Here is a 17,832-nt window from a genome sequence, read left to right on the forward strand (position 1 = left end):
CCCTATTATGAAACAAAGTATCTTTTTTCGAAAATGCATGTATAATTAACATTTTCAGATGCTCATTTTATCTGACTATAGACCCCACTTTGGTTTGGATATTTTTCTATAGCAATTTCTTATTTACGGGATTTAAGTCCAACAAAAGATAATTTTAATATACACTGAGATAATGCTCATTGTAAAATCCTGTTAAAGTACCGATACATTTTTTTTTTGGAAGACACCCCCCCTTCATTATTGCCACCATATTTTACATCGATCTACAGTCCAATTGGGACATTGAACCTGACTGTCATATACCTGTACAAGCAAATAGTATGTATCTGTACAGAGCACACTGAAGATACATGATGCATTATAGCAAATATACTACAAAGGGAAGATCGGACAGTAATAATAATAATATTCCGCATTTATATAGCGCTTAATACATCGGAACGACGTCTCTAAGTGCTTTACAGACATATTATTACCCCGGTCATCGGATCCTTGCATGCCCGCATACAATGTATGCACCTTCTCCACTCCCTGGGGAGCATTCCAACAAGAGTTCCAAGACTCAATTGCTAGGCATACTACATATAGGCTTTCACATCCTACCGGGTACCCATTTAACACCTTGGTGGAGAGTGGCAAAGTGTGGATTAACGCCTTGCCAAAGGACGCTAGGCCATGGTGGGATTCGAACACACGACCCTCTGATTACAAGGCGAGAGTCAGAACCGCTACACCACGACGCTTCCACATACGTAATCCACATCAGTACATACGTAAATGTAGACCGTCCAATGAAACACTCAAGAAGAGCACTCTACAGTGTTGAGTATAAAATAACGACCTTTTTTTTACCTTTGCGTATCGTGATGTGGTTGTGTACAAAACAGAGAAATGGTGAAGGGGTAAAGGAATAGTCGATTTTTTTAAAATTTTCATTTAATTTTTTTTCTTAACTTAGTTATGAATATATTTCAGAGTTTCCTGGGTATAAACGGTGGAATTACAGTGTATTCCCATTCGCCGCCCTTGATACCTCTCCAAAATCCCCTCTCTCATTTTCCCCATATGTTTTATACACAGTCGCGTGCCGATATGCGAAGGTTTACTTACTCAATGCTGTTGGGCGCCCTTCCCCAGAAGCATTAATCAAGCATTAAAAAAAATTGCCTAAGTGTCCGATCTTCCCCTTGTAGTATTTTTTATTATAGCAGATATTATGATGCTAACACCCCTTCCCCGTATCAAGTGTAAAATGTAATAGACAGTTGGAATAATATGTTGGTCTTAATTCCTTTTCTTCAGACGTTATTCACCCAGCTGCGGCACAGTGAAGAAACCGTATTACCTCCCGATGCTCTACGTACTGCTCTTGCCAGCGCTTTCAAGGACCAGCTACGCTTTCAACTGGGATGCATGGATGACGCTGCAGAATGCTTCGTAAGTCCAGTCTTTTCACATTTTTTTAACAGGGAAAACTCTCTACAACATACCGATTCCTTTGAAAATAATAATAGTCAGTTCTTGTATAGCGCATAACACATTATGAATAACATCTCTATGCGCTTCCAAAGGACTTGGATATTATCACCCCGGCTGTAGCTCAAGCAGCTTTCACGCGCTTGGCATTTCAAGGAAATAAATTCCTCCCCATTCACCAACTTTCCAGCAGCTCTCCATTGTGATTTTAATATCATTTTCAAAGGAATGGAAGCATTATAGAGAGATTCCCTGAAGTGAAAGCAAAAGCTACCTAGTGAAGATGGCATGGGGTGGGAAAGGGGCAGGTTAAGCCTGAGTCGAATCGATTTTAAAATCGGTGTTCGATCGATGTCATCGAACACCGGTGCAGATTTTGCAAAATCGGTGCATCGAAAAAAAAAAAAAAAAATACGTCGGCCGGCCGATTCGTTTGGTTTACACAATCAATCATCAAAATATCAGTAATGTCCAACTTTACTACTACTTACTTGATTTCTATTGCCCCCAAAATGAAACCGAATGAGTAATTATGATGCTATTCACCATTCATTTGAAGTTTATTTCGACATAGTTCGAGTCTTACTCGTCTGCTCGTGCCGAGATAATTTATGCACGATGAATTCATAAATGGATCAGTCATGGCCATCGATCGTGCATGCGCAGTACTGTTCTTTAATCAAACCAGAAAATGGCCGGAAATTGACGCGATCAACGTAAAATAAATCTTGCTTTCATGAACAATATTAAAATCATGACCATAGAACATTATTTAATCGTAATATTTAACAATAATTTGCATATGATAATCATTAATATGAATTTAGAGCTTGATGTGAAACGTTTGTATTTCGTTTCAATTTTCAATGGCGGACATCTCATGACGATCGACTTGACTTGAGTCGAGCTAGTGCACTTGTCTAAAAAAAATAATCATCACGTCAGGATTGATTCTCGAACATTGTCTACATGCAAAAACTCTGTTCAAGTTCGTAATATCACCATATAATAACATTTAACATGACAAAACAGAGAAAATTGCGTTTGATATTTTTCCCATCAATTTGAAGCTAGTTTGTGCCCAACTTTGGGCTCTGATTTCATGAATGGGAAAATATGTCATACGTCATCAAACACGCATGCGCATTGTGCTTATTTTCTCGGAGCTTGGATCTGGAGGAGACGTCCAGAGATGGAATAACAATAGAAATAATCCCAGTATTATTTCTTCCATATGAACATAACATACATGTACTTTGCTGACATCGTCAATATTCTTAGTATGACCATAAAATCTTGTTAAATCGTAATAATTTAGATGAATTTAGGGCTCGATTCGAAACATTCGTATTTATTTTGATCGCATGCTCAATTGCGTCTAAAAAACTGGATTGTCATTATCAGGATTAATTCTCGAACATCGTCATAACTCATATTCCACAATCTTTCCTCACAATCGTTATATCAGCATTGAATAGCAATTCAAATGACCATCCAGAGAAAATTACGTATTTATTCCCATAAATTTATTTGGAGCTCATTTTGGATCCAACTACACAATCTCAGGCAAGTTACAGCGCTCTCCGTTGATTGCACTTGTTTGCTGGCGCTGACGCCAAGCACGCCTGTCGTTTCGGGAGAGTGAGTGTACGAAGCTGCGGACGGGGCTGGTGAATGGACTGCGAATGCTAGTCGACCGAAAATCATTCGGATCGACTCTGCGTGATTCATGTCTTTATTATTGTTTCATTTTGAACTTATATGTTGTCATCTGCAAATATCATTGTTGAAGATATTTTGGGAAGAATTCTGCTTTGGTCCCCGGCCTTTTTTGTGTGTTTTGTGATCATGGAAAATACAAACGAACTTTGCTCTGTCATCTGCTTGTGCAACGCTCACCCAGCCAACGCCAGCGCATACCGTCAGTGCGTATAGTGCATATATTATGCAAAGTGCATCGCATCGACGCAAAAACAAAAGACTAAATTTTCCCCGCCTTCAATATTCGATGCATCGATGTTCGATCGAAGTAGAGCTGTCGAACACCGGTTTTCAAAATAATCGATATGACTCAGGCTTAGTGCAGGTGGGACTAGACTTCAGGAGGAGGGCAACGATGTGAAGGGATATGCTGTGTTGATGACCAGTCTCAACCACTTTGTATTGCTCTTGCTGCTAATGGTTTCAAATGTCTATGCATTCATCGAAGATGTATGGATGATGCTAGTGCTTTTAAAGTATGCATTACACAGAGGTAGTACATGAATGCTGGGACAGATTAAACAGGAGTTTGAAGAAATTTAATGATATTTGGCAAATGTCTTGAGAACTTTTTTTGACAATTCTGTTAGGCACAATAATTGTAATATTCTGAAGATTAGGGTCAAAGACACTAATCTCATTGTGAGGGTTTGTGTCAAAGACAATCTTTTGTTTGATAATTAAGATGCGAAGATATCCGAATGCATCAACCCCCCTCATCTATAGATGCAAGGGGATAGGAAAGGGGCAGGGCACAGGTTTGGCTGGAACCTAGGAAGGGAGCTTTTGTAAAGGGATGCAGTACTTTGATGACCACTTTTTTTACGACACTTTGTAAAGCTCTTGTTAATAGTGCCATTGGAAAGACCAGCAGCACTTTCAGTGAGGAACTATAGTGTAGGATGCATTGACAATGTGGCAGAATGCTTTGTACATGTAGCTATAGATTGCTAGGATGGAAAAAGGGTTGGTCACTTTGGTTAGAGCTCGGTGGGTGGAGGCACTATGGCCGGAATTCACAAAGATGATTTTGAAAACCCACGGTCGAGACCATGGTTTATGCAGATTTCTTGTATAATGTATGCTTAATTTACTGCGTATCGGGCGCGTGTATAAAAAAATGTCCAATGCTGATGCTTCACAATACGCCAAATTGACGCCTGTTGCTGTGCTTATCCACGCTATTTTATTCATGAGTTCACTGTATGAAGAGTGGACTCATTACTCAAAACCGTGGACTCTTGAATAAAATAGCGTATCTAACCAAGGCGTCAATTTGGGGCACTGTGACAAAAGCGCGCATCAGCATTGGACATTTTTTAATATACGCGGTAAAATAAGCATAAATTATACAGGAAATCTGCATTAACCATGGACTCAACCATGGGTTTTCAAAACCACCTTTGTGAATTCGGCAGCAAATGTTTGAAGGATTGTGTACTTAGGTGGCCACATTTTCAAACTCAAATAGCACACACATACCCTTAGACATTACATGTATATTCAATATTCCTAGTCACTCTTCGGCAATATCTTTCACAATTCAATCTCATTGACAGACATTTTATTTTGTAAATGATCCAAATATTCCTAATCTTACGTTGTTCTGTTTTGATTACAGGAAAACATCCTTGTGCGTATTCACATTCATCTTGCCCACAATATCAAGGAAGATCTCTGTGATGCTAAACATTGCATACCCCATCGCAAGTTTGCGATGACACTCATTGAACATGTGAGTATTCATTGCTGTTTTCTGTCTGTCATCAAAAAGGGGGATTCCACCGCAGATATTTTTTTTTCATGAAAACAGAAGTGAACTTGATAAAAGAAGGTTTTAAAAAATGGCAGAAAGAAGTTAAGGAACTATTAAATTTTTATATTTTCATGCAAGACATCGGGAACTGCTCTTGTAGACTTATATTGTATACTTATGAGTTCCATACAGTGTTATTTTATTTAAAAATTGTAAATATGAGGGAGTTATGAGTATAAGGCTACGTTTATGTCATAACTCACATCTTCATGCAAAGTTAGAAAAATACACCAAAGTGGACATCGTTTGTGCACAATGTATGTGCTTTTAGCAATACGATCTTGCATTTAGCAGGTTACATTCAGCATCATCTTTTTATGTTTAATTCATTCATTATTTTTGTGTTTATGTTTAGTATTATTTTTTTCATATTTACAGAGTGTTTGCAAATGTGGTGCTACATCAGAGCCATTCCCGTTCACTCAAATGGTCCATTATGTTTCCAGTACAGCTCTATGGTAAGTCATAGGCCGGAATCCACAAAGATGGTTTTTAAAACCATCGATTGAACCCATGGTTTATGCAGATCTCCTGTCTAAATTACGCTTATTTACTGCATATATTAAAAAATGTCCAATGCTGATGTGCGCTTTTGTCACTGTGAGCCGAATTGACGTGTGTTGCCATAGTTAAGTACGCTATTTTATTCAGATGTTCACTGTGCACTCATTAATTTTAAACAATGGACTCATGGATAAAATAGGTAGGATTTTTCATCATTTTAGCTGTTATTCAGCTAATGTCTGTTTACTGAGACTACTTTTGTTTACCTTGATGACCAATCACAGGTTGTCATTCAGCGTCCATTTATATTGTTCAGTTCTAGCATTTTGTGCATTCATGCGCTTTTACTCTGATGAATGCATGTTGAAAAGCTTCAGTATATCCAATCCATGTTTACTGCTTTTTTTTTAAATACTATTATTTTTGTTCTACACAAGTGATATACTGTCCTGAAGATCACCATTATCTTCATCATCATATTTCTCTTCATTTAATTCAGTGCTGAAGCTAACAAGATGAGACAAGACAGAAGATGGCCAAACACAGATCATTTTGGAGTTCTTCTGAGGAAAGCGGGTGCCATAGGTGACGTCAGAGACTGTCCTGTAAGTATTTCATTTGGGACCAGCCACCCCAAATCAAACAATTAGTCGCCTGGCAAGGTTCACTGTTAAAGGGAAAGTTCACCCTGACAAAAAGTTTAATGTAAAAATAGCAGAAAAAATAAAAGATATTGCAGAAGGTTTGAGAAAAATCCATCAAAGAATAAAAAGTTAATGGAATTTCAATTATTTGATTTGTGACGTCATATGTGAGCAGCTTTCCTACATACCGTATGATTAAAAAATATCAATGAAATGTCATTTTCTCAGGAAATTGAAAATGTCTATTGCTGTACACACCCGTATCCAAAAAGAAAACAAAAATAACTTGTCATGAACCATTAAAAACTGAAATTTGTGCATTTTATATTACATAACATATGGGGCAGCTGCTCGTGTATGATGTCACAAATCCAACTTAAAATTCTAATAACTTCCTTGATATTTAATGGAATTTCCTCAAACCTTCACCATTTTTTTTCTATTACTTTTTCTGCTATTTTTAAAGCAAATCTTTCTTCAGGGTGAACTTCCCCTTTAATAGCCAAAATAATTACTTGGTCTTAAAATTGTAAAAGTTAGAAATAAGCTAATCTGAATGGAAAGGATAATCTTTCTCCTTCATACTGTCAAAATTGTAGGTTGTAAAATTAATCAGAACTTTTTATAAGCTCTCACAATTTTTTAAAATTTTTATAATAACCACTTTGTTAGGTGCTCTAGCCGCTCCTTATATATTACCACAGCTAAGATAGTCTCCCGATTCCGTTGCTCACAGCTTTTTGAGGAATTACCACTTTTACCACAATTTTTACCACAATTACCACTACCAACCGGTGTGTTGGCTCAGTTGGTAGAGCGTCCGTCTCACAACCGGGAGGTCGGGGGTTCAACCCCGGCCGCGTCAGACCAAAAGACGTAGATGGGAGTTGCTGCTACCCTGTTTGGCGTTCAACGATTAAAGGGATAGAGCCTCGTCGATCTGGCGCTGCACAGTGGCTGCCGAGCCCACGATCAATTGGGCAAAGCAAATTTTCGGAGTATTTCATATCATGTCTATTTCGAAGAATAAATTATGGATTTTCATTTTTTTTTTAATTCCTGGCGGTACCCATTTACCTCACCTGGGTTGAACGCAGCAAAATGTGGGTAAATTTCTCGTTGAATGAATGCAGGCCATGGCTGGGTGAAAGACGAGTATTAACCACTAGACCACGATGGTCAGTGTTCAATGAAGTGCTTTTGTCGGTTTTTGCTGATCAATTTTGACAAGTTATATATTGTTATAAAGCTTAGGATGTGCACTTTCAAGCTCAATAAAATTCTCAAAATTCAATTTGGTTGACTTGTTGGTTTGGGGGCAGCAGATCACATATTAAATTTGTGCAATTCCCAATACATTTGCCACCAATGTTGATTAAAGCCCCTTTCACAATTGGTTGTGCGACTGCTTACAACCGTTGCAATTGTGTGCAACATATATTGTGACCAAATGATCTCAAACGATCCCACGAGCAATTGTGAAAGCCCCTTAAAATGAGACACCCCATTTCCTAGATACCATTATTGATAGCTCAACAACAGGTAAAATCTTGTCATAAGACCAGTCCGAGTTTCATTTTGGTGCTGCGCTATTGTAAACTAAATAGTCCAATGCCCACACCAGTAGGTCACCACAAAACTTGAAATCACCCTGTATGTCTCTCTTCTTGTTTTCTTTTTTTCTTTTCAGAGTTCATGTGGACTGAAGATACATATCAGAAGAATACTCATGAATTGTCCTGACGTTGGTGAGTAAAACCTGTGCCAAGTTTAATTCAAAATAAAATCAATTTTTTTTTGGGGGGGAGGGGGATTGTTTATGTTAAGATAACCTTATCTGTTTTGAATTTTATTGTGATTTGGTTTTTATGATTCGATAAAACATACAAATATGAAATAACAAAATCAATCGCCATTCAGTATAACCTCAACTCACAGGCAACAATGTACAACAAAAAAATATACAATCAATGGTCAACATTGATTGTATCTCTTAATAGGCTCTTGGTCTAATACTATTTCATGAACTTTTTCGTAAGTTAGCCATGACTTTATCTAAACTTTGTTCATGACTGTACATAAGACTTCGTACATGACTGGTGACCATTTCTTGTCTTAAATACCCCAGATTAATTCACTGGAAGTGAAATTTCTATAATTCCATTTAAAAAAATGACAACAACAAACTTGGCATTCAAATGCTTGTCAATAACAAGAATTTCAATCTATAAAGATTGGATTTACACTTCAGCTGGTGAGAATACACATTGCTGGAAATGTGCTATAGCTCAAGAAAGGGTTTACCAAGTGTGCATAAAATCATGTTACAAACTTACATACTGCCTGTTATGCCTCGTGGCATGTAGGGCAGCAACAAAAGCTCTCCACCCCCGTCTGTCGGAGGTTAGACATTTTGCCCTCCATGGTCCATCGCCAGGTGTTCGTGGGCCGACCTTGATTTCTCCTTCCTTCTGGGGTCCACTGCAGTGCTTCCCTTGTTCTGTTATCTGCTTCTTTTCTTAGTACATATCCGATCCAGCTTAACCTCCTTGTCATAAGTATGTCTACCATACTCTCTTGTTGGCATCTTTCATATAGTTCTTTATTTGTTATTGTATTAGGCCGGAATATGCAAAGTATATGTCTTAAACTCTGTGTATGAAAGCCTGACAGTTTCTGTAGGTCATGTCTTGTCATCCTCAAACATCTTTATGATACACCATCGAGGGCCCTGTTACACATATCCTAGTGATTGATTGTGAGACTGATTTCTGTGATTGATTATTGCCTATTATCAATCATGAAAGTCAGCACTGCGATCAATTGCTAAGCTTTATTTCACAGTCTGTACACCACAAGAAATTGTGTATGTGCAAAGGTAATGCCAAGAATTCATGATAATGTATATGTTTAACCTATCATGTCTTTGAACAGTGAGTATTGGATTGATCTGGGATTCCGACAAGCCTGATGTTGAGCATATATCAGATGTCATCTGTAATCTGGGTACTACTATACAACTTAGAGAGGTATGTATATTATATAAATAATACACATCTTTGAGGGTAATCGTAAGAATTATACGCACATAGTGCTTTTGGAGCAGTTCCAAATTGCCTGAGGCAGAGCTGAGGGCATTTGGACTGTTTCAAAGCTAAAAAGTGTGGATAATGGATATCATGCCTGAGCAAAATGATGTGCATTATATCGTTGCCTTCCCCACAAGGGCCATTAGCACGGACTGTGCATCGCCTTCCCGCACAAAGGCCGTTAGCGCGCACTGTTCACTGCACGCTAATGGCCTTTCTGCGGGAAGGCGATGTGCAGTATGCGCTAACTGCCTTTGTGCAGGAAGGCGACGGTATAGTTTATAAGATAGTGATCTGGGTCATTAATATTTGACAAACCATCTTCATCTCAAAACTAAGTCCAGTCAATAGAACTAATTATGGTTTATTTCAGAGAGTATTTCACTCCTGCAACACAAATACATACATTTCATAACCAAAGTGCGGGCAATTTTATGATTTTCATTGGTAATTTGCATATTTTGGCGGGCATATTGGATTTTGCCAATTTGCGGAAAATGCTCAAGGTTACACGAGTGTCACCATTCAGATTCGTAATCAGCTCCCTCGAATTAACAAGAAACCATAAAAAATATTGTATATATGAAAAAACAAGATTTAGTCGATTTTCTATGGGGCCTATCCTGGACTATGACATCTGGCGGGAATGCCATGTTTAGCGTGTCCATTTGTCAACAAATAAAAATTTCCTACCAGAATCAAGTATTGAAGTATGCAGGGTTAACAAATCCATAACCATTCTCATTCCGTTCCTCGTTGCAGCTATTTGATGACACAGTGGATGATAGAGCAAAGGCCAACAGTCTGTTCCTGGTTGGTATTGTAACCTACTATGGCAGGCACTACACCACATTCTTCTACAACACTAACTTGAGATACTGGGTCTACTTTGATGATGCAGTGGTAAAACAGGTGAGTAGTTTGAACTTGGTAGTTGTTTAAAAAAGTTGATTGTATGGTTAAGAGTGACCTTTGAACAACTAGTGGCTCGATTGCGCATAACGATCAATATAGTAAATTATAAAAATTGGTCCTTTGAACAGGTGCTAGGCTTTGTCTTAGGGGTGCCATGTGTATTCTTTGTAATCGTTTTGAATTTGGAGTTTAATAGACTGTTTTTAGATCTCATGTTGATACGATTGTAATGTTTTTGATTTCTATTAATTTAACTACACACTTTTGCTAAGTAGTTAGTAGTGGAGAATTTCAGTAAATCAAGATTTTCTGCAGACTAGATATTCTTTAGAATTTTTCCTCACTCATACCCCTTTTAATCTGAATAAACTTTCCACAGATGCATCTGGGTACTTTGACCAACATACCTTCCACACTACAGTACACACATCTTTTTAAAAGTCTGTTCTAAATTGATCTTGATATAGATTGATGTACAAACACATGGGAGAAGTACTTCACAAAGATGTGACTTGAAATCGCAATTAAAATCCCTGTTGCATGTGGCATAGAACGCATCACCGCATCGGCCGGATCATGCTTACAGGATGCATGCCACTGCGTATTGATTAATGAGGTTCCGCGTGAGATATTACGTGCTCGTTGGCACTTACACATGACCTATTGTTAGACTTGAATCTTTGTGGAACTCCCCCTGGTGTGGCCATCCTATCAGATTGAGGTACCAATGCATGAAGTCAGAAGCAGATCTTAATCATTTGTGATATTTTAGTGAGATCTTTGAACTTTGGTTTAGTCCCACAAGGTACATTGTAACTCATCATTATTAGACATTTTAAGATATACTTTTTATCATCTTCTCTTTCCCTCTTTGTGTGTGTCTCTCTTTTCTCTCTCTCTGTCTCTTCCTCTCTGTTTCCCTCTTTCCTTTTCTCTGGTTGGTCTTTCTCTACTTTCAGGTTGGTCACAATTGGTCAGATGTTGTGGACCGATGTCGGAGGGGTCATTTTCAGCCTCTATTGCTTCTCTATGCTTACCCAGATGGAAAAGCAGTGTCGACAGCCACAGCCCCAAAGTTCACAACCATGCTCAAAGGCTATGACAAAGATGACAAGGAAAATGGTTAGTGTTCTACCCTACATTTATTCTATTGCTTGTTGCACTATGGCTCATTTTGCATGTTTTGAATGAAAGTCGGACAAGTTTTCAATTTTCTGTAAATATATTTCCATTTTGATTGTTTTCAGAAGGGCCGCTTGTCCACCCAAACAAACCGGAAGAATCTCTGTTACACAAGGTCCTCGCCGAGCCCGAAGAACGCATCCCAATCCACCACTACCATGGGAACAGTAACAGTAGCACCATGAGTGGACAGAGTGCCAGCTCCAACGATTCCCAGAATACATTGGTGTACAAGCCAGTAGGGACTGTCCCTGAGTTCCAGGCATCTTCGGAGACACAGCCACCCCCAAGGGTTGACTCTGGAAGAGATGTCAGGAGAAACGAAGCTGTTTGGGAGATCAACGATGATGGGTCTGTAGCCAATGCAACCAGAGCTAGTTGGATTCCGAATTCTGTCGTTGAGATTGGGCATGAGGCATTGAACTACGTTCCGATGAAGAAGCCTGGTGAAGGAAGCTATGCCATATCTCAGTTTGCCTTGCAAGGACATGATGATCATATGGACAAAGGAAATAGTTCTAAGACAATGCCTAGATCTCAGAACAAGCCTGAGAGGCCATCCTCTGCCAAGGATTCATCCTATGGTCAACGAATCCAAGTGCCGATGTCTCCGCAGCAGAGTAAAAGACCATCTTCAGCACAGTCTAAGATTAGTAGACAGTCAGTAAGGCAGGTTTCCTCTTCCGTTGTGAGTACAAGTGAATCAGTGCCACAAAGGACAGACATGGCATCCCAAAATGGAGCCAAGTATAATGCAAGGACAGGAATGATCACTGATAATAAAGAGGCACAGTCTCCTCAACATGTGCCTCAGCCTAGCCTCACCTTCGAGCCTTTTGGTAACTTTGCAACTGAGGTGGAATGTGAACCTGTAGCCCAGGTAAATGAACGACTGAACGTCAAGCCCCTGCAGGAGTTTGGTGTGAGACAAAGACCTCAGGACACTCGTACAAATCAGACAAATGTTCTAAATTCGAATCAGCAAAACCCAAAGACAAATGTTGTTAGACAGGGATCTTGGAGTAGTGGTACCAGTGGACAATATTCTGGAGATTCTTTCCAGAGACCTTCCTCTTCTGAGAATAATCAATCTGTGCAAAGAACAAGTTCCTTATCTATCAAACCTCTTGAGAGATATCAAGCATCTCATAGTAGTAACCCTGATTTGAAATCTGATGCTAATGATTTACAAGGATTGAATTCAAATTCAAGCTATAATAGTTCTAACAATGGGCAGTTTCCCAAGTATTCAAGTGTACCAGACCTGCAACGACAGAGTCCTCAAGATGATAGAACAGGAAAACATTACTCAAGTTCAGACCTTCTTGCAGGATCAAGATCTATAAAGCGTTCCCCTTCGTTAGACCAACCTGTATCTCCAGGAGGTATACTGGATGCTGCAATTCGCAATCATGAACCAGCTGTAACGCAGAATCACCAACAGACTGATGGGCGTCACATACCACTTATGAGGTCATCGTCTGTGACTCGAAATTCCGATGAGAAACAAGCTAGGGCAAAGCTGAACATACAGAATGGGTTCTTGACCCTACCTGGAAAGAAACGAGCGAATCAGTTCAGAGCGAGTAACAAGCAGAGTTTGGTAAGTGGTGGCAGCAGTGGGATGGGGTACAATCCTGGACAGCAAAGAGATGCAATGTACCATCAACCCAATGCTGAAGTCAGGTCACATAGCACACCTCACAACGAAGGACTCACCATGAGACAGACTCCTGAGGTGCATGTCAGCAAAGGTTTGGACATTGACTCAATTGCAAGCCGAGACTCAGGTTACAGGAGTCGAGACAGATCAAGTGCAAGCTCCGGTAGTGTCTATTCCCTAGATGGGCACTCGTCTGATACTGCGCCATCAAGTGGAATAGCCCCAACATCCAGTGATAAAGATTCCTCAAAGTATGGACACGTCCACCAAAGCTATGAAAAGAGTCCTCAACCATCCACGGATCCGACTAGGAACAGAGGTGATGCCCAAAGATCAAAGACACCTACTGCGCAACTTGGTCAACACTTTGCACCTGCAGCTGACAAATCGGAATCAGGAACTCCATTACAGCTTCAGAGAACTGAGGATGTAGTCGTTGACCTCATGAAAGGTGTTGAAGAACAGTTAGGTTCATCCATCAAGGCTGAGGAAGGAGGGGATTTGGCGATAGCACTTGGTCTGTGCACAGCAGCTGCTTGTAAGTTCCCCAACTTCTTACTCATTCTTTTATAAAGTATCATAGTATTATGAAGTGTTAGTAATCATAGTCTTTTCCCAAAATACCCTTTTTAAGTGTAAAATTGTGAGATGTTTGCAAACATTAAATGACTTAAATCTCTCACCCACACTCTATGAAGTAGTTCATATCTGTCATCGAATTCCACTTTCAGAAATCCACTTTTGCTACTCGCCTCAAGAATTCCTGAAACCAACTGAGATTTTAAAAGAGGTATCAAAACTCAGTCAATACTGAAAGTTATGTAAAAAGGGAGAAATATCTATCCAACTGAGCTTCAAATTAATACATATGTTGTTTGAAGGTTTGCATGGTGGCATGTACAATTGCTGATGTGGTTTACGGTACACCATGTGGAGTGTTATAGAAACAGTGGATAGAAGAAGAGAAGAGGTGGATAGGCGAGAAAGTGGAGTATTCTTTCTTGAAAATAGTCCTGAAAAGGACTGTAAACCAGAAGGAATGTTGAGTGAGAACAGCTTGAGTAGTAGAGCTGATGAGGAGATGCTGGCTTGAGTCGGCGAGTAGAGATGATGAGTAGTAGAGAGACTCGACGTTTCGGACAGTTAACCTGTCCTCTTCTCTTCTTCTATCCACTGTTTCTATAACACTCCACATGGTGTACTGTAAACCACATCAGCAAAATTAATACATGAGTATAAATCATTAGAACCATGACCTTTGAATTCTTTTTTTTAAAAGTGTCTTTAAATTTGTATGGTAGATGTGAATTGAAAGGAAAAAAAAATATTGTACTCTTGTACATCTTTCTGCTATATGTGTGACCATATTATGTTCTTGTAAATGTTCTGTTGTATGTTTTGGATAACTTGCCAGCAGAAATGGCATTTCTGTGTAATGGTTTACAGAGACTAAATGAACCATCTCGTATCTATTCAAACCTTTAGCAACACTAAAGATTGCGTTGCGTTTGGATGGCTTGAATGAGCAGACCAAACTCTTCCTTCAGACCAAGTACAACACGACAGTGCTGAAATCTCGAGGGTTACATCGCAGGTTGACCTTGCTCAGGAGATCCCAGGAGGATAAGAATACTGTCAATACTCCACCTCCACCCCCACAGCCTGACTATCCAAGGTAGGATAAAGACTATTCACTGGCAGTGACTCATGGGGCCCGTTTCATAAAGGACTTTAATCTGTTGTAACTTTGCCATTATGGCAACTACCATGGTAAACTTGTTTCTGATTGGCTGATGAGCCCTGTTTCCATGGTAGTTGCCATAATGGCGAAGTCACAACAGATGTAAGTCCTTTATGAAACGGGCCCTTGCATCTTTATGATAGTAATAATTATGATAAAAATAATATATGGGGCTCATATAGTGCACATTTCCACTTTGTTATTAGCTCAAGGGATCCTGGTATATTACCTTGGATAAGCTAGACTACTTATATTTGGTTCTCATAGCTTTTTTAGGAATTTCATTCTGCAGGTACCTGTTTTCTTCACCTGGGTCAAGTGCAGTTTGGTGTTGATGAATAATGACCCTATTTCTTCCTATGATTTTAACAGAGCCCAACCTATACAGAGAAGAGACAGCAGGGAAGACATGCGACGACAAGAGCAGGAATCCATGAAGCAGATAGAACTGTTGAAGAAGCGAGTGGAAGACCTATCACAAGCTCAGGATACCAGCCGACTGTATGGCCAGAAGAGTTCTACTGAACAGACAGATTCTTCAAGAATTGGCTATCAACCTCAGCAGTATCGGAGCGTTCCCTCCTCACCTTCCCTGCAACGGAATAGACCCAGTGGTAACCAGAACATGCAGTATGGATCAGCTACCAGTACGGCATCAGGTTCTTCTGTGGGACATGGTCATGGTCGGATCAACCAGGACCCTTCTAGTGGACAGGGTCGGGTACCTCAGGGACATGGTGCCTCACAGGGATCCTCAGTAGGTTCATCAGGGCACCACGTAGCATCCGCTTCACCTTCTATCCACAAAGACTGGACCCAATCCCAGATTGGATATCCATCAGGTTATGCCACTGTGGGGCGAAGTGCCACACCCCTCGGTTTTTCGTCAACAACGCGGCAAGCGGAGACTGGCGGGACACGGTACCGGTCACAGACACCCACTCCCTACCTTGGCTCTGCAAAACCCTCAACAGGCTATTCGGAACATCACTTGAATACAGCAGGAAATCGTAATAACAATGCCATTAATCAACAGACTGGGAGAGGCTACCAAAACACACCAAGTGAGGTGCAACCAAGGATCCACAACCAGGATTGGGTCAGGAGAGAGCAGCCTAGGCCTGGTAAGGATTTGATCTGTTCTTGAATTCAGAATAAACCAAAATAAAGCTGTAAATGCCCATTTCATCCCATTTCAATTACACACTTTAATATTACCTTCGTCGACGACACATTTATTTTGCTAGATTCCATTTCATGTTTTTACAGGGCAAATGCATTGTTAATTTTATCAACCTTTAGAGCATTTGATGAAAACGTTTGGCTGTGGTATTCACTGGGAATTATTTGATATGAGTTGCTGAAAATTGTCACTTGTGATTTATCAAGAGTACAACCATGAAAATACTGGGTAAATACTGCATGAAACCCTTCCCCAGTTGCAAAACTTCTTCCAGAACGAAGTCTGGCTTTAAGCTTTTATTCATTGTCTCTTTGCTCTGTCAGAAATTTAAATTCTTCTTTTCCCTTGTAGAAAATAAATAATTGTAAAAAAATTAGACCAACCAAATCATAAAATTGTGACATAAGATCCTGAAAATATGTTTGTTTTAAACGGAAATGGTATTAGAAATTATTGATTATGACAAATTGTATGAAAAAATGGGTAATAATTAATATTCTAATGTTCTAACTTCCATTTAATTTCATTCATTGGCTATCATGCTAACTTCATTGTGGATTCAGATTCCAGGTAAATTGTGGCACACATTGCATGCATGAATATATCACGTGGTCTATTTGTAGAATTTGTAGAATTTGCACTTGGTCTAATCACACTTTGTCTAATTCCACATTTTCTAAATCCAACTCTGTCTTATTACCATTTGGTCTAATCTTGAATTCAGCATATGACGGTGTCTAATTTCCATTTGGCCCAATCGTACTGTGTCTAATTCCCATGTGAGTAATCCCACTGTGTCTAATTCCCATTTGGTCTAATCCCACAGTGTCTAATTTCCATTTGGTCTAATCCCACCGTGTCTAATTCCCATTTGGTCTAATCCCACCGTGTCTAATTTCCATTTGGTCTAATCCCATTGTGTCTAATCCCATTGTGTCTAATTCCCATTTGGTCTAATCCCACTGTGTCTAATTCCCATTTGGTCTAATCCCATTGTGTCTAATTCCCATTTGGTCTAATCCCATTGTGTCTAATTCCCATTTGGTCTAATCCCACAGTGTCTAATTTCCATTTGGTCTAATCCCATTGTGTCTAATTCCCATTTGGTCTAATCCCACTCTGTCTAATTCCCATTTGGTCTAATCCCATTGTGTCTAATTCCCATTTGGTCTAATCCCACAGTGTCTAATTTCCATTTGGTCTAATCCCACCGTGTCTAATTCCCATTTGGTCTAATCCCACTGTGTCTAATTCCCATTTGGTCTAATCCCATTGTGTCTAATTCCCATTTGGTCTAATCCCATTGTGTCTAATTCCCATTTGGTCTAATCCCACAGTGTCTAATTTCCATTTGGTCTAATCCCACCGTGTCTAATTCCCATTTGGTCTAATCCCACCGTGTCTAATTTCCATTTGGTCTAATCCCATTGTGTCTAATCCCATTGTGTCTAATTCCCATTTGGTCTAATCCCACTGTGTCTAATTCCCATTTGGTCTAATCCCATTGTGTCTAATTCCCATTTGGTCTAATCCCATTGTGTCTAATTCCCATTTGGTCTAATCCCACAGTGTCTAATTTCCATTTGGTCTAATCCCATTGTGTCTAATTCCCATTTGGTCTAATCCCACTGTGTCTAATTCCCATTTGGTCTAATCCCATTGTGTCTAATTCCCATTTGGTCTAATCCCACAGTGTCTAATTTCCATTTGGTCTAATCCCACCGTGTCTAATTCCCATTTGGTCTAATCCCACTGTGTCTAATTCCCATTTGGTCTAATCCCATTGTGTCTAATTCCCATTTGGTCTAATCCCATTGTGTCTAATTCCCATTTGGTCTAATCCCACAGTGTCTAATTT

The 17,832-nt window shown here is 39.5% G+C and overlaps 1 protein-coding gene across 5 annotated transcripts in view; it reads left to right on the forward strand.

Moving 5' to 3' along the window:
- LOC121432098 overlaps positions 1-17,832 on the forward strand; it is a 47,446-nt gene that overhangs the window by 21,697 nt on the left and 7,917 nt on the right. For 2 of the 5 annotated variants that reach the window (XM_041629951.1, XM_041629952.1), the window contains exons 4-15: positions 1,303-1,437; positions 4,859-4,972; positions 5,432-5,511; positions 6,057-6,162; positions 7,892-7,949; positions 9,136-9,230; positions 10,053-10,202; positions 11,165-11,327; positions 11,453-13,588; positions 14,536-14,725; positions 15,164-15,915; positions 16,538-16,544. In XM_041629951.1, the coding sequence (XP_041485885.1) occupies positions 1,303-1,437; positions 4,859-4,972; positions 5,432-5,511; positions 6,057-6,162; positions 7,892-7,949; positions 9,136-9,230; positions 10,053-10,202; positions 11,165-11,327; positions 11,453-13,588; positions 14,536-14,725; positions 15,164-15,915; positions 16,538-16,544 (3,986 nt within the window). The remainder of the gene's footprint in view (positions 1-1,302; positions 1,438-4,858; positions 4,973-5,431; positions 5,512-6,056; positions 6,163-7,891; positions 7,950-9,135; positions 9,231-10,052; positions 10,203-11,164; positions 11,328-11,452; positions 13,589-14,535; positions 14,726-15,163; positions 15,916-16,537; positions 16,545-17,832) is intronic. The other 3 variants (XM_041629949.1, XM_041629953.1, XM_041629950.1) reach the window with 2 other exon arrangements.

Source organism: Lytechinus variegatus, chromosome 18 (assembly GCF_018143015.1).
Source record: "Lytechinus variegatus isolate NC3 chromosome 18, Lvar_3.0, whole genome shotgun sequence".
NCBI classification, from domain to species: Eukaryota; Metazoa; Echinodermata; class Echinoidea; order Temnopleuroida; family Toxopneustidae; genus Lytechinus; species Lytechinus variegatus.